The sequence below is a fragment of the Somniosus microcephalus genome, chromosome 13, assembly GCF_052327205.1.
Source record: "Somniosus microcephalus isolate GS21.2 chromosome 13, FLI_Smic_1.0, whole genome shotgun sequence".
Taxonomy (NCBI): domain Eukaryota; kingdom Metazoa; phylum Chordata; class Chondrichthyes; order Squaliformes; family Somniosidae; genus Somniosus; species Somniosus microcephalus.
The window spans coordinates 9,724,058-9,749,240 of NC_140999.1; the positions used below are offsets into that span (position 1 = coordinate 9,724,058).

A 25,183-nucleotide genomic window follows, 5' to 3' on the forward strand; every position below is an offset into this window, starting at 1 on the left:
AGACCAAGAGGCCAATGCTCTAGAGCGGGTTTCCTTTGTGGTAGACTTGTGCCCACAATCAACAGATCCTTTTTTGTATACCAATTTCTTTCCTGGTACCACAAGTCTGACTTCTGCAACTTCTCTTCCCGTCCAATTTTCCCTCCCTCCCCCCCCCCCCCCCCCAAACTTCTGAACACACAGACTCCTTGCTGAGGTGCAATCACCCCCACTCAGGTACTTCAGCAAAGTAGCCATTTCTCTGGCTCTTTTTGACCACGGGAGACATAATAGTCAAAACTCAACCTTGTCCTCATCGATCGCCCACCAGCAGGGAGGCATTAATTAGAGATCAGGAACGGGAGCGAATGTGGAACTCGCTCCCACAGAGAGTGGTTGTAGCGAATAGTATAGATGCATTTAAGGGGAGGCTGGATAAGCATGAGGGAGAAGGGAATAGAGGGTTATGCTGATAGGGTTAGATGAGGAAAGACAGGAGGAGGCTCGAGTGGAGCATAAACGCCGGCATGGACTGGTTGGGCCAAATGACCTGTTTTGGTGCTGTATATCCTATGTAGGATCCCCGACTCATTTTTCTCCGAGTCCAATTGTAGCACTGGCTGGGATTATCTAACTGGGAACTGAACCTGGGATCTTCTGGTGCCTGCAAGGCAGTGCATTTGCCATTAAGCCAAAGGAAGAGCTTCTGCTCTATTGAGTGGATATAAATGGTCCTATCGATGCCCCTTAACATGGTGGCTCTCTGCAGTAAATCGATAATGCAAAATATCACTTAACACAATCCGAACTGAAAAGATGCATTCAAGATGTCTCCCAAATTTTATTAGTCTAAAGTGAGATATTTACACGGGGCTAAATTTTCACAGGCTTGAGCACGGAGAGAAATTTAGGTGTTTTTAATTTTTGTGCCAAGCACATGTATGCAGTTAGGATTACAGGCATGACAACAAGTGTGTGTGGGTTTCAGCTTTGCAATAGATGGACAGATGCAAAAATCTACAACAATAAAGCCCCACCCAAAAATAACTTAATTTGTGGGTATTCTCTCCCCGTGTAGTTGGCACATTGCACGGCTAATTTTCTGGTATTCTCCCACTTGTTTGACAGACCATGCTAACTCAGTCCTGCCTGCAGCACCACCGGATTGAGTCAGTTCTGTGCAGTAATTGCCACAATGACCACCCATTTGTAATATTCCTTATTATAAAAGGGATGCACGTGCCCCGCAACCTAGGAGCATTCTATTACTTCTCACTTACCAAAGCAGAAAAGATGTGAAGGGAACAGTCAGCAAAGGGAAACATTCAGGCAGGGTGCAGTGTTATTCACTAACTTAGTGTTGAGGCCCCAAATCCAACCTCAAAAGCCACTCACGATGATGCTTCAGCATGGCTGATGGAACGCTCCTCTGTGGCTACAGCTAATACTATTAGTGCGGAGCTCCTGATTTTAATTATGCCACTGTGGCCAGTGACAGACACTTCCTCACAGGAAAGAGAAAGGAAAACACCCCGTGGAATCAGTTGGCTCGACTATGATCATTCCCTTCCACCTGCACATTGGATGCTGGGGCTGCCTCCGAATCCACTTCCTTTATCTTCTTATTGCCGAGCAAGAAAATAAAAAAGAACAGCACTGAATCCCAGCTCTGTCAACATTCCATGACCCAGAAAGCCATAAAATCGACCGAGTAGGAAACATGGAGCAGCAAGTTTACCAAAAGTAACATTGGGGGGGGGGCGGGGTGTCACTTGTAGCTCCACAGGCGTATTAATAGTAACAATACATTTGTGAGCACACAATCCAGATTGCGGATTTATCCAAGACAACCATATTGTCTCAGAGATCTACGGGGGGTCATAAATTTTCAATAGGAAATGTCATTTTCACCCTTTAAAAAAATCTAAGAGGAGGTAATGTCAAGTATTGTCCTCTGGTGGTTTTACAGGATACATAGATAAAGGTGTGCTGGGAAGAGAGTTCTTACAAAGATGTATGTACAACATGCAAGCATATAAAACAACCAGAACACACAAAAAAATTCCAAGTATAAAAATATAAATTTGTCTGTACAATAAGGAATTTGTATGTCGAGCAGTCAGGTGGAAGTTAGCAGATAGAAACAATGCTACAACCCTCAGCCGAAACGCGCACAATGAATGTGAACTTAGTAACACTCAACCAGTCCTCCTTTGGGGAAAAGACAAATTAAAAATGCATTAAAAAAAAAAAATTCAAATATATTTTCAAGACAGTTTTGCAGGACTCCAACAACAACTTGCAGTTACGTAGTAAAACGGCTCATGGTGCTTCATGGAGCGTTATCAAACAAAATTTGACCACCGTGCCACACAAGGAGATATTAGGACAGGTGAGAGGCAGGTTTTAAGGAGGAGAGTGAGAGAGTCAGAGAGGTTTAGGATGGGAATTCCAGAGCTTAGGGCCTAGGCAGCTGAAGGCACGGCAGACAACGGTGGAGCGATGAAAATCGGGGAAGTGCAAGAGGCCAGAGTTGGAGGAGTGCAAAGATCTCAGAGGGTTGTAGAGCTGGAGGAGGTTACAGAGATAGGGAGGGGCGAGGCCATGGCGGGATTAAAAACAAGGATGAGAATTTAAAAATCAAGGCATTGCAGGACCAGGAGCCAATGTAGGTCAGCAAGCACAGAGGTGATGGGTGAGCGGGACTTCTTGCAAGAAAGGAAATGGGCACCACTGAAGGATCTGTCTCACCTGCTATATTAATGGAATGTTTAAGATTTAGAATAGTTGGAAGATTTAAAACAAGTTTTCTTTGAGGTTTACCAAGATTGAAAAAGCTGCTCAGCTCAGGTGCAAGGCATGCTCTTGGCTTTGTATTTTACCACCCATGAAGCTTTTTAATCACACTATCAACATTTTCCTGCTCTTCATTTCCTCACACCCCCGCCACCCCAATCAACTTTATCCCTCCCCAGAGGGTACTGACTCACGGTGGATTACTGTTCCACAACAGCGTTCCAGTACCTCATCCGAGTGGCCATTCTTCCTGTATGAGCCTAGGCAGCGAGTGAGAGCAGGCTAATCGATTGTGTTGGGGCAAGACCAGGACATCGCTTTCCAGCACAGGTCACTGCATGGCAATCAGGAATGGGAACCCTGGCTGCTTGTATCATCCCTGTGTAGCCCAGAAACTCGGAAGGATAAGGGAACTCAGTCAACGCTTATTACACATTCTGACGGTTGGACATTTTTAACCCCACGACGATCAGGCTTGACCACCTCAGATCTAAGTGGTGAATTTTTATACTTTGTCTTCAGCCTTAAAAAAGGTGAGTGATATCATCAGACCAGGTTAAACCTCAAAAAGGACAACCAGCCAATCAGCTACCTGACATGGAGCAGCAGCGACAAACTGCCCAATTAAACTTCTCAGATCTTTTTTCTTTAATAACTTTAAACAAAAAAGGGAAACTTTTAAAACTAAATTATTCCTGGTGTCCACAAAACACATCAGGCCCACCGGTCCAAGTGGGGAAAGGTTTGGAAGTTGCTCATCTAAGTATTTCACACCATTCCCTTTTCCACCAAACAGGATTATCGCTTTTGCAGACTGCATGCCTGCACTACTTGGTAGCTGATGTTTGATCATGCCTACATTACTGCAGTTTAATGAAAATAATCCACAAGGGGTCTGTAAAAACAGGATACACTGAGTGTTATTATTCAAATGAAAGTCTTGTCTGTAATTTCAATACTGTTAAGCCCCGGCCTGAGGAGAGGCTGTAAACAGCACTGATTAGTAGGATCAGAGTTAGGGAGAATTATAGGGAGTTCTATGTTTATACATAAACCGGCAAAGCAGAGTGGATAGAGTAAATTATGTTAAACTGAGTGATGTATTCAGAGGCAGGGTGTTTTTCTTGCTGCCTATTTTCTACCCTCATCTCCTGATGGTGCTGACTCACTCTGGGGTAAACTCACTTTCCCGTATCATGCCTGACTAACTATTCTTTATGCATGAGCATAAACAAGAGTACAGTATACTATTCACCATGGGAGAAATCCCTACCAAGCCTGATCCTCTCCTTACCCGATACCACAGGTGTACTTCCCAACAGGAATTCCTGAAAAGCAATCAGGAGCAGGAACCGTGGCTCATTTTCCGTCCCTCTCCAGCCCCGAGGAAACGTGGCTGCCTTAGCTGGCGCCAGGTAACTCCGCAAAGAACCTCGGACATTCTACCCTGTATAACTCAAGTTGAATGCTACCTAACTGAGTTATCGTGGACGCCCATGGGAATTTTGGAGCTTCCTCTTGGCTCTCCAGTAGCTTTGCTGATGGACAGTGGAGTCTGCAGCACTATGATGATTGGTTCAATACCAGGGGACACTTGTTAAAAATACAAAAGTTAGGAGCAATAAAAAGGCAGAACAATATCATCTAAAGTATAAGAGTTTTGAAACAGTTTAGCAGGGAAGACTATTGAAGTGGGTGGCATAAATGTGTTCAAGAGACAATTAGAAGTCAGAAAGGATTGAGGGATGCGTTGATAAGGCAGGTATATAGGGGGGAAAATTCGGTTGCTTTGCGCCTCCCGTTAGTGCCCTAGCGCTAACGGGGCGCAAAGCAACTAGCGCCCTGGCGCGGCGCCGCCAACGCCTCCTGCGAAATTCAGCGTGGTGCTGTGCCGCCGGCGATGTCGTCATCGCCGTGCACAGCGCCCTGCTCGTGATCTTCGGGAGCGCCCCCTGACTTACTGCCGGACACTATGTCCGACGGGGTCAAGGGGGCCTACCTGCGGCCGGGGAGGCGCTATTTAAAGGCGAGGTGCGGGGCGGCCATTTTTGTTGCTGGCCGCCTGCCAGCACCTGCCTCCGCTCCCATTCCCGGCCTCCTTACCCACCCCTCCCACGGAGTGCCGGCTGCGCTCCATGAGCCCAGCACTTCTTGAGTGCCGGGCTCTTTTGCCGGCATTCCCGATCCCCGGGGGCCCAGCTGGGCCACGCTGCGCAAGGGCCCTTCCCTTTAAGAAGGGGAGGAAGGCCTGCAAAAGCGTGCACGACATGCCGCAGTGCCGCGATATTCCCTCGCTTCCCTCTTGGGGCGCTATCACTCAATTTCCGTCGCGGGGGCGCTAATATTTCCAGGGCGCTAAAAGTAGCGCCCGGTAAAGTTAGTGGGGGCGCTACTCAATTTTCAGCCCATAGGGTTGATCCAATAGGCTTGTTGGACTTAATGATTTTCTCCTGTTCCTAATAATTCTTATGTTCTTCATTAAAATGGTTTTCGCAAACGGCAACTGTAAAAGCAAAAAGCTAGTCAAATGTGCGGTCACTGTGGATTTGATAATATGGATGGCAGACGTCAGTAACACAGGTATTCTGGTACTACATGGAAGGACAGAAAAGAAAGAAAAACAGAGCAAGATTGAATCACAGCAGCATAAGTATCATGTGGGTCCTTGCAGAGAACACACACGAGGGGGAATTCAGTGATCACATGCTCCTGGGGGACAGTTACAGTCAGAGAATGTGGGTCAGAGAATTTGGGCTACAGCGTTGTACCCTTATCGCCAACCCACACCGCATTCAAGTACGGTTTCCTTGCTGGGCCACTGAGTTAACCTTATAGTACCTTTCCAATACAAACCCTTAGTACTTTTAAGTTATAGAGGTTTTTTTTAAATATAAAAAGGGATAAAAGGAACGTCACCTCTTTTCCTGGGGAGAAATATACATAAAAGTATATTACCCCACCCTTTTATAGGACTTCTGATGGTCTATGGCCGATTACTGAATGCATATTGTTTATGGTTTATTCTCCCACATTAATATTAGTCCAGATAAAGCAGACCTTTTCATAAGAATGTGTGTGTGGTTGCCAAGGGCAATGTAAAGGGTGGGAAAGATCTCACTGCACTACCCGATTACTCACACACAGTATTCACACCGTGAGGATTTCCCCAAGCATCAATGTCTTTTCCTTAGGCTTATTATGCTTTTGATTCAGTCTGATCAGAATCAATATATTCTAATTCGTCAAGGACAAACAATGGCCTAGCACAGCTGGAGTTAGCATTCTCTAGTGGAATGGAATTATTGTTGCTGTTCTTCTCAAGTGAACTTGCATTGGTGATGCTCGTAAGCGGGAGGTCGACATTGCTCAGCGCGCCCTGTAATGGAGGGCCCGTAGGCAGTGGCGTTTTCTCCTCCAGCTGCTGCACCGAGTTGTTCAGAAGGGAAGTCTGTGTTCTTCTTGTGTTTCCACTTCTAGACGGACGCAATGGCATTGGCACGTGTCCTTTATAAACGTTCCATGATAGGAGAAGTATGAACATCATAACAAAGAGTACCAGGAAACCCTTTAATGTAAATTCAGTCTGAAGGTAACTCTGTGCCATTGGCAAGTTACTAATGCGAACAGTATTGCCTGGTGAGGTTGGCATGATGGAAATTCCAGATTTAGCAACAGGAATTGCCTTAGTTGGAATTGGGTGTTGATCTGTACCAGACAACTGGAGGAGATAACTTGCTGTGACTTGTGCAAATGGTTTCCCAGCCACTGTTTCAACAGACTGGCAGTCATACTGTCCTTCGTCTGCTATAGAAACATTAAATATTAATAGTCCATCACTGAAGTAGAGGTATTTTGAATCTGCTGCTGGAATCGCTGTTCTGTTGAGTAACCATTGCATGTGAGCCAAGTTAGATGTAGAATAGCAATTCAACACAATGCTGTTTCCAGGAATAATCATTCGGATTTCTGCTTTATAGTTTTCTGAACAAAAAAGAGTGTGTGTGTTAATATTAGATATAGTATAAGAACAGTATTACTGAGAAATACATAGAAATTTAAAAAATACTGTACAATTCAATAGGCATTTGTCCAATTTGCATTTTTTATGGGCAATCCTCGACAGCGAGCGTCGTCAGGCTGTTTTACCGTGGAGCGTAGCAGAGTCAGGCCTGGTCATCACGGGTGCATTTACCAGCAAGGGGGGCCACTGGTTAAGAGTCAGTAGCAGGAACCCGATCTGATTCTATCCTTCCTTAGCCCAAGGACCATTAACAGTGCCTCAACTTCTTGCTGGGTTTTAACCCTTTTAATATCATAAAAGTTGGTAATCCTGTTCCAACAGCTCAACGCACTCAAGACAGCCCACAGATTGAACAATCTAACTTGCTATTCTCTTGCAGCAACACACATCAGTCACTAAAACAGCTGGAGAAGTGGTACAGGTAAATGGTACTGTACTTCAGCGAGCATCATTAGCTCATTAAGAACAGTCCAAGCACATCACTCACTTGTCCGATGACTGCCTGCAGGCTTATTGGTGAATTCATCTGCACAGTTAGTGGTTAAATTACATAACATAAATGACATTATTTTAGAATCGTTCATATTCCCCGTAACTCTTTTTGTTAGTTATTCCCCAACAATTCATTTACTTCCCCTTGCTTAATGCACCATTTGCTGAAAAAAAAAGTGTGTGTGTGTACAGGTAAATTCATTTCAGGCCTTTGCAACTCTTAAAAGGAATGGTGGAAAAGTAGTGCAGGCTGACTTGCCCTCTTACTTCCCCTCAATTCTACTCAGTTTCATTATGCAGTCGCCTTGCACTACAGAGAGTGTGCTTCAACAAACGGGTTTCTAGTAAGGGTGGGGTGTGTTGTACGACGTCCCAGCGTTATGGAATGAATGAGGGATGTGCCGTGGTCCCGATTACCTAGGACCACCGATGAAGGTAAAGTCTGAAAGGCTCTGACCCCGGCCTGCAGAGCCTCACTTAACAGGAGTGCAGATCAATCAGAGGGCAGCACGCTCAATTCGGGGGACACCCGATTTCCGTTGAGCAAGGCTGGAGCATTACAAAATTTACCCTTGACTTTAATGCATCCATTACCATCTTTTATTCTGTAGGATGTTATGTTCACCAAAAGTGTGACTTTGTGAAATGAGCATTATTAAATATGCACAGCTCTAATATATATTATATATATATATATAAAAAGTTTGAATATTTGAGGAAAAAATTCTGGGAGAGGGAACAGGAGGGGAGAGAAAAGAGAACAAGCCAGCATTGACTAGGAAACGTACTGTGGCTGGGGCATTCCGAAGGGTCTCCGTTCTCTATATTCTGAATTAAGTTCCTAAGGAAAGTAAAAATAAACATTAAAATGGGGAACAGTGCAACAAAAATACAGTGCCAATAAATAAATGATCTAAATAAACGAATCAAAACTGTGCAGCTTTGCTGTCCCGGCCTCATTAGTAAACAGCTATTCGCTTCCAAATGATGACAAAGTAATTTAAACATCTGCCTCAAAGATATTCATATTGTTGCATGGTTTACTTACAGTACTTTGGTATTTTTTGAAATGTCAACACACTGGCTTGTGGTTTTGTCCCACGCACAGTAAGGGTCTCTTGCCCGCACACAGTCCCAGCAGTTACTATACTGAGTGCAAACAGCGACAGGCACTTGTACCACCTGCGACGGGGATCCAACATACAACTGGCCCTAGGAGACAAACAGCAGTTCTGAAGTTGATACGTTATTTAACGAAATCCACGTTCAAAGCAAAACATTTCACCAAAGAAAAATACATTTGACTTCAGACTTGTTTTACCCTCTTTGGAGAAAGCTGTAGGTTTTGCACTGGTTCTGCAGAAAGGAACATCTGCACCTCCTCAATAATAAACATCTCTCTTTCCAAGCTGAGGGCTTTGTGCAGGTATCCACTATCTGAAAAAGAGCATATGACTAACTTTGACGGGCAGGTTTCGAATAAGAGGCTGCAAGATATAGTCTACAGATTATGAATGTTCATGCTATTTTCCAGAAACTATGCTAATTCACTCCACTGACACAAATAAAATCTCAGAAATTGTTTAAAACTCAAATGAGGAGGATTCAGAGTGGTGTCGTTGGTTAGGAAACTGCTCTTTCACTTCTTGGATGTGGTCCAACTGATGGGGTGAAAGTTTCTTTTCTCTCCTGGCTACAAGGATCCTACATGAAATGAGGTTGGATATTAAACCCAGTTCCTTTTAGGCACAGCCCCACAGCGGAAAACTTGGCCCTAATGCTAATTTCTCCGCCACCAACACCTCCCCGCCATCCCATCCCTCACCCAATTTTCTCTCCCTTCTCCTGAAAGCAGCAACTAAAGATGTTCAAGTACTAAAAGCCCTCCAGTAACTTGCTATTTGCAGTTCTACCCGTGTGAACCTGGCCAGTGACAAAGAGAGCACATCATAGCCAAGCTAGTTCTCAACCATTGATTCTCCGGAGAAGCACAGACCTGGGGGGTGGGGGTGAGGGGGAGGTGATTTGATCAAGGTATACAAGATGAAGTGTTTAGATTATCTTTGTGTGGACAAACTGTTTCAACGTAATAGGTTAGGGAGGACTAGGGGTCACAATCTCAAATTGTGTAGAGAGAGAGCTATGCTAGACGTCAGGAGGTGGTTCTTTTCTCGGAGAATAGTGGACTTGTGGAACAGGCTACCAGCTCGTGTGGTGAATGTTGATTTTGAAATCATTCAAGCGAGAGCTAGACCTGTTTCTGGCTGGGGCAGAGATCACCTTGTACAGGAGGTAGGTACCGTATAACATTAATCAGGGCCAGAGTTCTCTCCTGGACTAGCTTGGTTTGCCTAAGGGTATTGATCGCGTAAGGGGGTTGGTTGGAGAGAAATTTTCCAGATTTTTTTTCCCACCTAATTGGCCTGGATTTTTATGTCTTTTCGCCTCTCCTAGGAGATTACATGGTTTCCGGGTAGGATGGGGAGTGTTTGTATTGTGATGCACAAGACATCACAATTTTATGGGACAGGCTGGATGGGCCAGTCATTTTTTGTATGTTTGTATTCACTTTCCAATAGGGGTCCACTTGATAAGTATTAGCAGCAGAGATCCTAGCCTATTCACCCCCCCTCCCCCCAGCCCAGGGGACACAACAGGCCTGCTGTAACACTCCACTGATGAATCATATATTGCTGAAGCTCTTTTTCAAGCGCAAACTAAAATGGCATGAAAAATGAATACGAGTCCACAACACAAAATTAGCAAATACTACCCCAGCATTAGTGATGTCAGTAAGATGGCAAGGACATTTAGTATGGTTCACACTGGTTCAGAGGGATTTGAAGGAAGGGTACACCACTTGGACAGTGTAGAGTGAGCTTTAATCTGCATCTAACCCATTCTATGCCCGACTTGGGTGTGCTTAATGCTTAAAATAGGTGCCAAAAATGGGGAAATATTTAATTCTCTAGCATTTATGTCTCTCATCTTGATGGACATAAATATAGCCAGCCTTGATTTACTCAGTTGAATCACTGCCTTGGAGTTCAGTGTTAGCCATTCATTACTATAGATGTTGTATTAGGCAGGTGTGTGTCTTAAGTATTTTGCATATTTTCTTAGTAATCTAGTTTCACATCTTTTGTAAATCACTTTCTCAGAAGCCAAGTGGTCTATGGTGTGGTGGCCTTTTCTAGTGACCCGATCATGCGATACCCCTAGAACTAATATGTAGTGTAAATGTAACGCTGTGTAAAGCAGAGATTATTGACACTACAGTACTTGCATAGAAAATATTTACCCGTTCCTAGAAAAATGACATCATATTCTTTCTGATTGGCAGCAGTAACTCTGTCGATAGCGATCTGGGTATACTTTGTTCCCTGTTTTATTAACTTTGGTCGGTTGTTGATGGAAGTTACTATATCATCCATCAAAGGGTGATCCTTCACAAACTGGAGTGTTCTGTCTGGCAGATCTAGAGAAGTCTTGAAGCCGCTTCTACGGATATTACTGTTGATGCACTATGGGAAAAGAGAGAAAGAAAATTGTATGTGTTAACTGGGCCTTCAAATGTTACGAACTCTGAATTTCCTGAAGATAATATTTATGAACATTATTCATTAAAAATGAGGTACATGCGCTATGGTCAGATACATTCCTTTTTTCTTTCCTCCACAGTTTTCTTGCCTCCTCTCCCAAAGGTGCTGACTCAAGCCAGAGGATAGTTTCACAGGTGCCAGCAGAGCTCTGGTGCTTCACGCAAGAGCCTAGACAGTGAATGTTGGCGGGCTATTTGACTGTGGAACCATCACAGCTGAGCACAAACCCTGTCCTTGCCCAAGAGTCACAGACTGGCATGCTAGGAGTTACTGGATAGTGTTCAGGAGTGGAAAGCCTGGATGATTTCCCCCCTCCGTTATCATGGGGGCACTTGAGGCCAAATGGAATGCCCCTTTTCTCACCTGGTGATCAAACCTGGAACTTTTCTGGTCTGTATGGTGTGGCACATTTAATGCTTAGGGAAACTGCTTTGCTGGAATTCTTAATAAATTAGAATTCTTTGGGAAGTCTGCTAAAATGATCACTGTTCAAAATGCATTTGTGAAATTATTACATTTTCTGGGCCTAAATGTTTTACGAAGTTCAGATTTTATATCATAAATTGCCAATACACAGCTGGGAAATCTCCTGGGTAGGCAGCGCAGTTCATTGAAACCTCTTGTCGTGGTATGGGATGCAAGACAAGCTACTGTTTCAGAACATTAGAGGACTTCATCGTCGCTGGGTCAAAATCCTGCAACTCCCTCCCTAACGGCACTGTGGGAGCACCTTCACCACACGGACTGCAGCGGTTTTAGGGGGCGGCTCACCACCACCTTCTGAAGGGCAATTATAACAACAAACTCTACACTTCCAAAAATAAAACAGTTTCCCTGATCTGTGCGGAGGTAGCTGATTTCAGCTGAATTAAAGGTAGGGGTGCTAAAATAAGCCATTGTGTTAGGGAGGGGTATAAAACCACCAGAACTGCAGTTCTTGATAGCTATTCAGTGACTCCTGCTAGAATACGCGTGCGTGAGAATCGCAGTTGAAGACAAAACTTGGATTGGCCTCCATGCTGCCAGTTAAGCGAAGTACTGGGGGGAGGGGTGGGGAGGTGGTTTCCATCACTTGTGCAATTGCGCCCCAGCATGGATCAGTACCTTTGAGAGAAGGGGGAAACTTAAGAGGGGGAAAAAAAACCACATCATAAAGAGTCATGAAGGATAACTCAATGCCAGAGTTAATTTTGTCATCTGAACTGCCTTGCAGTGAACTCAAAACCATTACTGATAGAATGTAAAAAGTCCAGGGTAGTGTGGAAAGCACAGAAAAATACCGCAGCTCTAGGTTGTTGTGAAGATTTATATCTTTTTAAGGTAAGTTTGAATACTTACAGCTCCTGGGCGAGGGATAGGGACTGTTCCACTGTACATCACCCACTTGATGCGAGATTGTTCGACTGTCACAGATGATTTGTATTTCCCTTCATTGAACACTTCCTGAATTTTTGCCATACTGAAGGCACAAACTGCAGAAATGTCCTGTTTTCCCCTAAGCAAATAAGAGTGTTACATTACTGCTTTATTACAGGACAATACTGATGAACACACAACTTTTCCCCTCTATTATCACCTTGATCCCTTTCCCTGTTATTGCACAATTGCTGATAAATGGTATTAAATTTTAAAACACCTGTCTTTGCTTCCACCATTAACACAGATTCCTGTAAATGTGTAATTCTGAACTTTATAAATTAAAATGAGATAAAGATACAAAACTGATTATTTTGCTCCACCTAAGTCACACATTTGCTCAAACAAGAGCATGGACAAGTGTCCAAACACAACAGCACTGCCATTTGCTAACTGTTCACCAGGAGGGGTGACCTGGTTTGACTCAACCTCTGACTTTTCTTCCCATCCTTGCTGTGGGTTAATGCCTCACTTCCATTCCATCCTCTTCTCAAAGCCCAGCAGAGGCCAGGAATGAATCTGTGGGGAACCCCAGAGCAAAACTGATGCCCGCCGCCCCCCCCGACCCCAGACCCCCCCCCGCAACATAGCCACCACCATAGTTTCCACTCCAATTTTCTTTACGGTTCTCCTAAAGGTGCTGACACTTGCTGGGGTAAGGAACACAGAGACCACCATTGTAGTACCTTACCATACTGGCATAGCCGCCACGTACAAGTATGGCAAGGCCATCACAGCCGAGTCTGATTGGGTCCTCGCGGAAATAGATGGTGAAGGGGTCAACAGCGTGTGCACATTATGCATTAATGAAGTAAAGATATCGCTGCTGTAAAAAAAGGGGGTAGGAGCAATGTTTCCGTTTAGCTGCGCAGCCACGCGATTGCGCAGCTGTCTGAAGCTCCCATGCAGGCTGCTTTCTTCATGGAAAAAACGCGCATGCAAGGAAGTTTGAATGGGCCACGCAGCCAAAAAAAAAATTAGAAGCAACATTGGGTAGGAAACAAGAGGAAAAATAACCAAAAAGCAAAATACTGCTAATGCTGGAAATCTGAAAAAAAAACACAGAAAATGTTGGACTCTGAATCCCTGCTTAGTGCTGATTTAGCTGCTCTCATCCAGAGTGACAATAGGGATGTTACAATTGTACTCAAAACTCCTGGGCTATGGAGAAAGAAAATAAAAAGAACCATCAGCGGGGGATTCCATTTTGAAAAAGTACGTGTGTGGACGTCAGGTGAAGACAGGATCGGATTTGATTGTGATGCTCCCCATAGTCAAAATGCCTGCCAACATTCATTGTTTAGTTCATGTATGAGGAACAGACACTTGAAGTACTGGAGGGCAACTGGCACTCGTGGAACCATAACCCACAGTACTCGTATATTACCTTTAGGAGAGAAGTAAACACTTTCTTTGCTATGAATGTCTTTTCACCGCGTTAACAAATCCAACAGTGACATACCCGAGAGACCGAGTAACTCCTCTTTTAGAGCATGCCAAGGGGACCAGCAGATTTCATCATTGTAGTGTATGTGCCTTTAAGGGGAGAACTACTTTTTACAGCTCCTGTATACTGTAGTACCGGCAGTGACCACGCCTGTATATAACCCAGAGTAGGGATCTGTACTTTTTAGTTTTAGAGCAACCCTCATCCAGTAAACACCTGTTGATTGTTCCTCTGCAGTCTCTGTCGATTATTTGAAGGACACACTACCTAAAGATTCACGGATTCAACAATATTCAATGCTTGATCTGTACTGAATTAATTAACCTTAGTCAGGGCAGCATGTGGGGTGCTAAAATTTGGATTACTGTCCCTGGGGTAGAGAGGGCGGGAATAAAGGGAGAAGACAAAATTATCCAGCATTCCTGATACTGATCAGTATTCAGTGACTCCTGGTGGAAAAGGCACGTGAGAACTGGACTGGGCTTGGTTGTGATGCCCTTTGTAGTTGAATAGCCTGTTGACACTGAATATTTTAAGCTCACAACACAAACAATGGTCATTTGGGCAAGGTACCAAGAGCTGCAAGGAATCACACCCTAGTAGGACTGAGCTTGTTCAGTTTTTTTTTAAATGGAGAGAAACTATTAAATGTTGGTGTTCAGAGAGATTTAGGCGTGCTCGTACAGGAAACACAGAAAGTTAGCATGCAGGTACAGCAAGCAATTAGGAAGGCAAATGGCATGTTGACCTTTATTGCAAGGGGGTTAGAGTACAAGCGTAAGGAAGTCTTACTACAATTGTACAGGGCTTTGACGAGACCAGGCCTGCAGTACTGCGCACAGTTTTGGTCTCCTTATCGGAGGAAGGACATACTTGCCTTAGAGGCGGTGCAACGAAGGTTCACTGGATTTATTCCTGAGATGAAAGGGTTGTCCTATGAAGAGAGATTGAGCCTATACTCTCTGGAGTTTAGAAGAATGAGAGGTGATTTCATTGAAACCAATAAGATTCTTAGGGGGATTGACAGGGTAGATGCTGAGAGGTTGTTTCCCCACTGGCTGGAGAGTCTAGAACTAGGGGGCATAGTCTCAGGATAAGGGGTCAGCCATTTAAGACTGAGGTGAGGAGGAATTTTTTTACTCAGAGGGTGGTGAATCTTTGGAATTCTCTACCCCAGAGAGCTATGGATGCTCAGTCATTGAGTATATTCAGCAACGACTTTTATTTATATAGCGCCTTTAATGTAGTAAAACGTCTCGAGGCGCTTCACAGGAATATAATAAGGCAAAAAAATTTGACATCGAGCCACATAAGAAGAAATTAGGGCAGGTGACCAAAAGCTTGGTCAAAGAGGTAGGTTTTAAGGAGTGTCTTAAAAGAGGAGAGAGAGGCGGAGAGGTTTAGGCAGGGAATTCCAGAGCTTAGGGCCCAGGCAACAGAAGGCACAGCCACCAATAGTTGAGCGATTATAATCAGTATGCTCAAGAGGGCAGAATTAGAGGAGCGCAGATATCTCGGGGGGGGGGGGGGGGGGGTTGTGGGGCTGAAGGAGATTACAGAGATAGGGAGGGGCGAGGCCATGGAGGGATTTGAAAACAAGGATGAGAATTTTGAAATCAAGGCATTGCTTAACTGGGAGTCAATGTAGGTTAGTGAGCACAGGGGGTGATGGGTGAACGGGACTTGGTGCGAGTTAGGACACAGGCAGACGAGTTTTGGATGACCTCAAGTTTACGTAGGGTGGAATGCGGGAGGCCGGCCAGGAGTGCGTTGGAATAGTCAAGTCTAGAGGTAACAAAGGCATGGATGAGGGGTTCAGCAGCGGATGAGCTGAGGCAAGGGTGAACTAGATTTCTGGACACTAGGGGAATCAAGAGATATGGGGATAGGGCGGGGAAGGAGTTGAGGTCAAAGATCAGCCATGATCTTACTGAATGGCGGAGCAGGCTCGAGGGGCCGTATGGCCTACGCCTGCTCCTAATTCTTATGTTCTTATAAACAGCTGTTGAGGAAACAGAACCACTGGGGAGATGATGTATTAAAACTTCAATTACGGAACCAGAATTTCACAAACTTGGGCAACATCATTTGTTTGGTTTGCAAATGTGTACTTCTGTTTATTCTTACCACTGCGGAGTAAAAACTGCATAGAAAATATTGTCCCTCCAGTTTGATGCCCTCAGTACAAAGACATCTTGAATGATGTTAAATGGAAAATGTAACTCAGGAGCAGAGCACATCAGGCTGGCTTTCAGGAAGGTGGTCCACTTCCTCTGGAGAGTCCGCTGGCCACCCAGATCTCCCTGAAATCCAAAAGAATAGACAAGCATCAACAGGAACCCGTTTTAAGGTGTCCTTCATCAGTGGTAATAAATCACCCAGATGTCCAACTACAAGACCTCTGTCAATGGTACTGCCCAGGGTGCTTGGTGGAGTGACTCACTGTTAGGAGCGGGAGGGGACAAGGCAATGGAGAACAAAAAGCCTAGCGAATGGGAGGGAGAGATCGGGGCTTGGTGGGGGGACGGCGATTACGGCAGCGAGGAGAGGCCGCGATGGGCAGAGGGGAGGCCGAAGGCTTCCTCGAAGGACCGGGGGAAGCACTCCTGGCTCCTCTCGGCTCACAAGGCGTGCTCTAAAAAGCATTAGTCTGCTGGAGCCATCATTTCACTGCAAGTAGTCCTGAGCCCTGGGTTTCCCAGCTGCACTGTGGGAGCCGGATTTAAATAGGATAATGACATGAATGCCACGCAACCCGCCAGCGTAAAAATGTTGGCAGGTACATATGCGACAGATTGGGGATGTGTTCCCCAATTTTTAATTTTTAACTCCCGCCGCATGCCCCCCCCCCACCCCTCCAGCCCGTCGTTTGCCGGGGGGGGGGGGGGGTGTAATACTGAGGTCAGAATTTCCCTGTTCCTGTTTTTAAAACAATGAGAAGAGCTCCGTGTTTGGCTCAGTGAGTAAAGATAGCATCCAGTGTGGGACTTGGTGATATGCAGGCTGAATCTGATGATGACTGACCCTGGTGTGCATTTTCAGCACTTTTTTGTTTTTGTAAAAGTAGTAAATTCAGGCATACATTCATAATCTGGTTTAATGTAACTACGCAATTAACTTGAAAACAGTGTGCCGTGGCCAACAGTAACTACTGGGTGGTTGGAACAGTTAATTTTTTTTTGGAACATATTCAATCACTTCAGTCCCTTTTGGTTGGGTGGACAAGTGAATGTGCTACTTCATGACTTTGACTTCTAGTATTACTTAATCACTGGCAACAGAAGGTAGTCTTCCCAAGAGACAAGACCTACTACATCCACTATTTCCTCCCCGCCCTCCCAGTGAGCCTATCACAAGATTACTGCACTGTCAGTAAATGTAATAAGAGTATTGAGCGGATTTAAGACAACCATGAAGTTTAATCGCTCGACCAGAGTGTTATGTAACAAATAAGGTGTTTTGTGTTTTTTTTTTAAAGTGACTGTTGTATAATTAGTGGGAGGGATATTAATGCCAGGGAATGGAGCACTCAGCATTAACTCTCAGCTCAGGTACAACAAGATTAGATGCAGAATAAAGCTTTCTTTACTTGAACCCAAAAAATTGCCCCAGCCCTAAATACAAAGGAGCAAAATCTGGGGGTCCCACGCAGGCCGCTCACCGGCTTTTCAATGGACCTAACTGCGCATGCGTGATAAATTGGATGGGCCGCGCAACCAGTTAAAGGGCCCGCACACCAACAAAAAAAAATTACAGGGAACATTGCAGAGGAGTGCCCTCGCCCCTTTCCTCACATTTTTGGCCTCTCTTACTGAGATTGGTGGCAATAATGTTCAGTTAGGGGCAGTTTGGATGCTGTGGGTACATACTTGGATCAAAAAACTGCCCCAACTCATTTCATTTAGGATATTTACAACTGACCGGGGACACTTTTATGCTGTCAGTCTGGGCTGGATTTGAACCCAGCGCCCAGAGGTGAAAGGCCAGTGTGGAGCTTGCTGCAGCACTCGGCCACGTTACTTCAGCCCTCACGTTATTACTCACCACAAAACTGAAACACTGCAGAATTTTGCCATATTGCCCAGTGTCAACACCTACCTTACATACTCGAGCAATTCTCGACACCACCAGTTTATTGTAGAATTCAAATTCAACGGCTGTTTCACTGAAGAAAAGGTAGATCTTATCATCATCCCCATCATCACTCTCTTGCACCACATCCAAATGAACAAAGTTAGGCTCTGTTTTTAAAAAAAAAGTAGTTATCGGGCAGCAGTGATCAATAGAGAAAAATCGTCAGCACATAGGAAATCTGCCATCTGCATATTAAGCTGATATTGTGTAGACAATGATACAAAGCTGCAAGGGAAACGGGTTTTCTGAAACAAAAATTCTTCAAAGTGTCGGGTCAAAGCTTTACAAACGACGTCTTGTGACACTAATGTTATACAGCTTGGGCGAATATCAGCCTATGTACATAAAGGTAACAGTTTCTTCGTATAGTTTCTGATTCAATCCAAATTACATATTTTATTCATAAAATTCACATTAACTATTGGTATAAATGTAATTTGGGCCTTAGAGGAGATTTCCGAAAGTTACGAACAATCAGCTAGTGTAACGAGAGGTAGATTTGATTTCCCCACTCTGTCGAGTTTCCAGTCTCAGTAAATCACCATGGGTTAAATACCAAATGGAGGCAGGGCACCTACCCACAGGAAAGGAAAACAGACGGTTAGCACAGTCATCATTGGCTCACTCTCATGTATCAGCTAATGGACAATTCAGAGCAGTTTGGGAGACTGCAAGTTGCTCCCCAAATCACCTTAGCTGCAGTTGCTGCATGAGCCAGGGAACTGATAAAAATTGAATCTTGACTACTCGAGCAACAAGGTACTTAATTCAAATCCAGCCTAGACTGATGGGGTAAAAGTGTTTGCTATCTGTCAGCCGAAAATGTCCAACGTGAAACAAGTTTGGGCAGTCTCAAAGTATGGACCCACAGTCAGTGCCCGCTGGAAGGAGCACTTCGAAGATCTCCTTAACCGAGACTCTGTCTTCGATGCGAGTGTCCTCAACTCCATCCCGCAGCATGCTACCCGCCACCATCTCAGCACAACCCCAGCCCGGCATGAGGTTGAAAAGGCCATCTGACAACTGAAAAACAACAAGGCCTCAGGAGCAGATGGAATCCTTGCCGAGACAATAAAGCATGGCGGAGAAGCACTACTGGCGCGAATTCATCAACTCATTTCTTGTATCTGGATGGAGGAGAGCATGCCAGGGGATCTCAGAGATGCCGTAATTGTGACCATCTTCAAGAAAGGTGCCAAGTCCGATTGCGGTAATTACAGAGGAGTTTCCCTGCTGTCTGCCACAGGGAAAGTCATCGCAAGAATCCTCCTCAATCGCCTTCTCCCAGTGGCCGAAGAGCTCTTCCCAGAGTCGCAATGCAGATTCCGCCCACTAAGGGGGACAATGGACATGATCTTCACCGCACATCAATTACAAGAGAAATGCAGGGAACAGCACCAACCGCTATACATGGCCTTCTTTGATCTCACAAAGGCCTTCGACACTGTCAACCGTGAGGGATTATGGAGTGTCCTCCTCAAATCCGGCTGCCCTCAAAAGTTTGTCACCATCCTCCGCCTGCTTCACGACGACATGTAAGCCGTGATCCTGACCAACGGTTCCACCACAGACCCAATTCATGTATGGACCGGGGTCAAACAAGGCTGTGTCATCACACCAACGCTCTTCTCGATCTTCCTTGCTGCAATGTTCCATCTTACCCTCAGTAAGCTCCCTGCTGGAGTGGAGCTAATTTACAGAACAAACAGGAAACTGTTCAACCTACATCGCCTCCAGTCCAGATCCAAGGTCGTTCCATCCTCCGTCGTCGAATTACAATATGCAGACGACGCTTGCGTCTACGCTCACTCGGAGGTCGAACTCCAAACCATCATCAACACCTTCACCGATGCGTATGAGAGCATGGGCCTTACACTAAACATCCGTAAGACAAAGGTCCTCTACCAATCTGCCCCCGCCACACAGTACTGCCCCCCCATTATCAAAATCCACGACAAGGCCTTGGACAACGTGGATCACTTTCTATACCTCGGGAGCCTACTGTCAACAAGGGCAGACATCGATGACGAAGTCCAACACCACCTTCAGTGTGCCAGTGCAGCCTTTGGTCGCCTGAGGAAGAAAGTGTTTGAAGACCAGGACCTCAGACACGGCACTAAGCTCATGGTCTACAGAGCAGCAGTGATACCCGCCCTGCTGTATGCTTCAGAGACATGGACCATGTACAGCAGACACCTCAAAGCACTGGAGAGGCACCACCAACGCTGCCTCCGCAAGATCCTGCAAATCCATTGGCAGGATAGGCGCACCAATGTCAGTGTTCTCGCTCAGGCCAACATCCCCAGCATCGAAGCTTTGACCACGCTCGATCAGCTCCGATGGACGGGTCACATCGTCCGCATGCCCGATACAAGACTCCCAAAACAAGCGCTCTACTCGGAGCTCCGACACGGCAAGAGAGCCCCAGGTGGGCAGAGGAAACGCTTCAAGGACACCATCAAAGCCTCCTTGAAAAAGTGCAACATCCCCTCCGATACCTGGGAATCCCTGGCCCAAGACCGCACAAAGTGGAGAAGCATCCGGGAAGGCGCCAAACACCTCAAGTCTCTTCGCCGGGAGCAAGCGGAAGCCAAGCGCAAGTCAACCCAAGCACCCCACCCACCCCTTCAACCACCGTCTGCCCCACCTGTGACAGAGACTGTAGGTCCCGCATTGGACTCATCAGTCACCTGAGAACTCATTTTTAATGTGGAAGCAAGTCGTCCTCAGTTCCGAGGGACTGCTTAAGAGAGATGGACCCACAGCACTAAACCGCTCCTAATTCAACACTATTGTGACTATTCTCATTAAGAGGGGCTATTATGTGGGAAAAGGAAGGGGCGTACCCCTCTGTATTTGGGGCTATTGGGGCAATAGAGATAGCCTTGTTCTGCATCTAATCGTGCTGTACCTGGGCTAATAGCCGAGTCTTCTTTCCTTAGCATTAATATCTCTCACCTTGACGTTGGAGAAATTTCACCCCCCCGCCCCCCCATCTATTGTATGTTTCAGCTTTTTGAGTCAGAGCATCCAGGTAGTCTGCTCAAAGCATAAGATGTAGCTAAATTGTCTGAGATTTAAGAATTGCTTTAGGCTTCCTTAAAATGTTGGTATTCAAAAACACTTTATTTATTCTGTTTAATACAACATACTCCATGAAACTAATTGAGGGAAATAAAGTACATGCAGGTAACTCTTCAGAAATCAGTGTGTTACTCATGAAATGCAGATAATTAGAAAAGTCTGTTGTCAATTACTTTTTTTTAAACTCAAATTATTGATTGGCTTTGGTCAGAGAAAAAAGTACACTCCTCCATCCCCATCATGTACAATTTGAGATGAGTACATGTACATGATCTGCAGCAATGCCTATCCTGTTCAAAATTTGTATTTCTTTTGCAGAGTAAATGAAACATCATTCCATTATTTTGTTTTTACTGAGAAACTGAGGTCATAGTGCAGGGCACCCCAAGATTGAACAGAGTAGGAAGGAAGATGAGGTAAGCTTGGCTGTTCACCTTTAGATTATCAGAAAGGGTAGGATTTAGGGGACTCCATGGCATTCAGGTTCTGGCAAAGAGGTGTTTATAACCATGAAGGATTTAGATAGAGTGAATAAAGAGGAACCTTTTCCAGTGGCTGAAGGGTCAATAACCAGAGGGAACACATTGAAGGTGATTGGCAAAAGAACCAGAGGAGACATGAGGAAAATCCTTTTTACGTAACGAGTGTTTAGGATTTGGAATGCACTGCATGATAGGGCGGTGGATACAGATTCACTGGTAGCCTTCAAAAAGGAAATTTGATAAATACTTGAAGGAGAAAAAAATTGCAGGGATATGGGGGAAGAGCAGGGGAGTGGGACTAACTGCATTGCTCTTTGAAAGAACTGACACACTCGATGGGCCGAATGGTCTCCTTCTGTGCTGTACTATTCTATAGCGCAATTAATAGCCAAGAATTTTTAAACCAGTGCTTAATTCACAAAAGCACCAAACAGAAATGGATAGGTTTTGTTTCATCACATGTTTTAAGTGGTGTAACTGACTGGAGAAGACTCTGTCGCAGTATTTACCCTGCAAAAAAACCGAGCAGTGAATAAAATTCTCCAGGAATTTACGTTACACTCCCTTGCTGCAATATTGGAGTTCACACAATACACTAAACCATCTGCAGATTCCCCCCACCCCACCCGCGCCCCCCAAATGGTAAAAAGAACCCACTGGGGACTTTTAGCATCACACACAAGATGTGCTCACCATTTAGCCAGGAAGTCTTGTACTCGGTCCTCAGGTTGTTTTTCAGGCTACGCAGTAGAATGGGCTCAGAGCCAAGAAAGTTATTTGCCGTTGCAGAGTAAAATTCTCCATCTAAAATACATGAAATTAATGTAATCAAAAAGATGTTTACATTTCATTCACTTCCTGATCAAAGGCTTAGAAACTACAGCTACCACACCTTGTACTGTCAATTGGCCTCAAGTGAAGGTTACCATCAAATGAATAGAAAATGGTTTAGATTTCCAATTTCTATCTACCCTATTGTAGTCTGTTCTGTTAATTGAATATGTGTGTCTCAATTACATACTTTATCCAGCTTACAATCTAAATTATACACACAGTGCCGACTGTGCAAAAAACGTCACAATTTTTCTTGTTCTCTTCTTTCTCCCCATCTCTCTTGATGCCAGTGACTCATGTTGAAATATGTGTCAGGCACGGCTCAGTGGGTAGCACTCTCACCTCTGAATCAGGTTGTGGGTTCAAGTCCCACTCCAGAGACGACAACATTTAGGCTGACACTCCCAGTGCAGTACTGAGGGAGCGCTGCACTGTCAGAGGTGCCATCTTTCGGATGAGACGTTAAACCGAGGCCACGTCTGCTCTCTCAGGTTGACGTAAAAGATCCCATGGCATTATTTTGAACAGCAGCAGGGGAGTTTCCCCCGGTGTCCTGACCAATGTTTATCCTTCAACCAACATCACGAAAAAAGATGATCTGGTCATTACCTATTTGTGGGTCCTGGCTGCCGTGTTTCCTACATTACAACAGTGTTTCACTTCAAAAGCTGTATTCATTGGCTGTAAATTGCTTTGGGGTGTCTGGAGATCGTGATAGGCGCTATAGAAATGCAAGTTCTTTCTTTCTTCTTTATGATTCCATGGGCACTGGCACAACCTCTGGTACCTTATCCAAATGGCTATTTTGTGTATGAACCTGGACTGTGAAAATTGGTGCGATTTGACAATGGGGGTCATCACAATGGAGCCCAATCCGGTCTTTACCCAAAGTTAATACATACGCACTTTCCAAAAGAGGTCTTAAGATTACTGATCAGGAGTGGGACCGCCCCCACCGTCCCCCGTCCAAGCTGAAAGATATTGGGGCCAAGAGCAGAGCCCAGCACTTTTGTTTGTTTGATGCAACACCACACCGGGCGGTACTCTCCCACTCATCTGCTCTTTTTTCTTCCCCCCCACTTTTGGACTTGATGTTAAAAAAAAAACCACAAAATATTGGAAACACTAGATGATCAGGCAGCATCTATGGAGCAAGTTGATATTTCAATTGCTGCCCGACTTGCAAAGTGTTTCCACCATTTTATATTTTTGTTTCAGATTTCCCGAATCTGCAGTTTCTTTGGGGGGAAAATAATGTTCTCTTTTGGAGTCCAAATTCCAGCATACGGATGGAGTCTTTGTACTTTATTAAACGATGTTTCTGTTGGTAGATTTAACCTTTTGGTAGGTTGCGGCTTCGATCCCCATTCCAGGACTGAGTACATAATCTAGACTGACATTTGAGTACAGTACTGAGGAAGTGTTGCATTGTCAGAGGCGCTGTCTTTTGATTGCGGTGTTAAACCTGTCTGCCAGTTCAGGTGGATGTAAAAAATCCCATGGCACTATTCGAAGAGCAAGGAGTGTTCTCAGTGTCTTGGCCAACATTCTTCCTTCGATTACCACCAAAAAATATAGATTAACAGGCCATTTATCTCAACTGTTGTCTGTGGCATCTTACTGTGTGTTTGCCTACACAATAGTAATTACACTACAAATAGTAATTCATCGAACTTGAAGTGCTTGGAGCCTAACAAGGCACGATTATAGATGCACGTTCTTTCTTTTATCAGGTTTGTTTCTTGCAATGCAACAGCTACAAATTAGCAAAAATATTCTGTTGAAGAATGTTCAAGAAGTGCATTACATACCGACCAGAACAGAAGCGTATCTCTGAGTCGGGTCAAATGGACACCTTCCTTTAGCCTCTTCAGGACTTTTCTCTAGCTGGATTTTGCCATTGTTAATGACCTGTCAAACAACAGATGCCCACGGTAATGCTTTCTTGTATATATATCCTAAATTCAACTGAGGTAACTTGATGACAATGGCCGTAACTTTAAGTTTTTGACCCCGCCCGGAGCGGGGAGGAGCCGGTAGAGTGCAGTTTTAACTCCACAGCCTGCGGTTTCCCTTTTGGAAGTCAGCCCGATTGACAGGCTGGCTTCCAGTCGGGCGGGGAACGCTGGACAAATGGCCGCAACCACAGGCAGGTGTGAGCCCTGGGGTGGGGTGGGGGATGTCCGATCGGAAGCACTCATGCTCCTCCCGGTCCACAAGGATTGCTTCCTGAGGCTGTCCTCGCCTCGTTGCAGCTGCTGGGAATCCCAAGGCCCGATATCCCTGGCTGGCCACAGTTAAACCGGCACAGCAGGTTAAATCAGAGGCTTCCATCTTCATCATTATAATATTTCAACTGCCAACCCCATCTCCTGGGAGCGGGATGGTTGCCCGTCCCTCTATTAAACCCGGAAGTGGGCGGGTTGGTATTCACATTGTTAATACATTAACCGGACCCCAACCCTCCTGTTTTTCAGGGTTAAAATTCCCCCCAATGTGCCAATAGTTCTTTTTAAACTTGTAGTTTGAATAACTGAATAAGACAGCCCAGTAGTTCAGCAAGTTCATCTACAGTAATAGCAATGCAGGTTCTCACCTTGAAAGCTCTCTACTCCCAGACAAGCAATACATGTAATTTATTATGTAATTATGGAACCACAGAAATAATATTAATTTTTGCTGTTTTGTCAGAAAATTATCTCTTCTCCACTCCCCCTCCCACACCCAACACCCCAAAACAAAAGGATAGAAATATAGACAGTCAAGGTGCACAGTGGATTAGCACACTGTCCCAACTGCTCTGTGACCTGGGTTTGACACAGCTCAGACAGTTGGCCTCAGTATATCTTGGTTATGGAAAGGGTGGGGGCGGAAAGAAAGAATCAGCCAGACCTCC

The 25,183-nt window shown here is 45.0% G+C and overlaps 1 protein-coding gene across 1 annotated transcript in view; it reads right to left on the reverse strand.

Annotated features, from left to right (window-relative positions):
* Positions 1 to 5,305: 5,305 nt before the first annotated feature.
* Positions 5,306 to 25,183, reverse strand: part of LOC147108041 (semaphorin-4E-like) — an 82,219-nt gene continuing 62,341 nt past the window's right edge. The window contains exons 6-15 of the mRNA XM_086004474.1: positions 24,099 to 24,198; positions 22,147 to 22,257; positions 17,852 to 17,994; positions 15,881 to 16,056; positions 12,229 to 12,385; positions 10,590 to 10,812; positions 8,610 to 8,725; positions 8,337 to 8,500; positions 8,077 to 8,129; positions 5,306 to 6,756 (exon numbers count right to left, since the gene is read on the reverse strand). Of these exons, the coding sequence (XP_085860600.1) occupies positions 5,972 to 6,756; positions 8,077 to 8,129; positions 8,337 to 8,500; positions 8,610 to 8,725; positions 10,590 to 10,812; positions 12,229 to 12,385; positions 15,881 to 16,056; positions 17,852 to 17,994; positions 22,147 to 22,257; positions 24,099 to 24,198 (2,028 nt within the window). The 3' untranslated portion in view covers positions 5,306 to 5,971. The remainder of the gene's footprint in view (positions 6,757 to 8,076; positions 8,130 to 8,336; positions 8,501 to 8,609; positions 8,726 to 10,589; positions 10,813 to 12,228; positions 12,386 to 15,880; positions 16,057 to 17,851; positions 17,995 to 22,146; positions 22,258 to 24,098; positions 24,199 to 25,183) is intronic.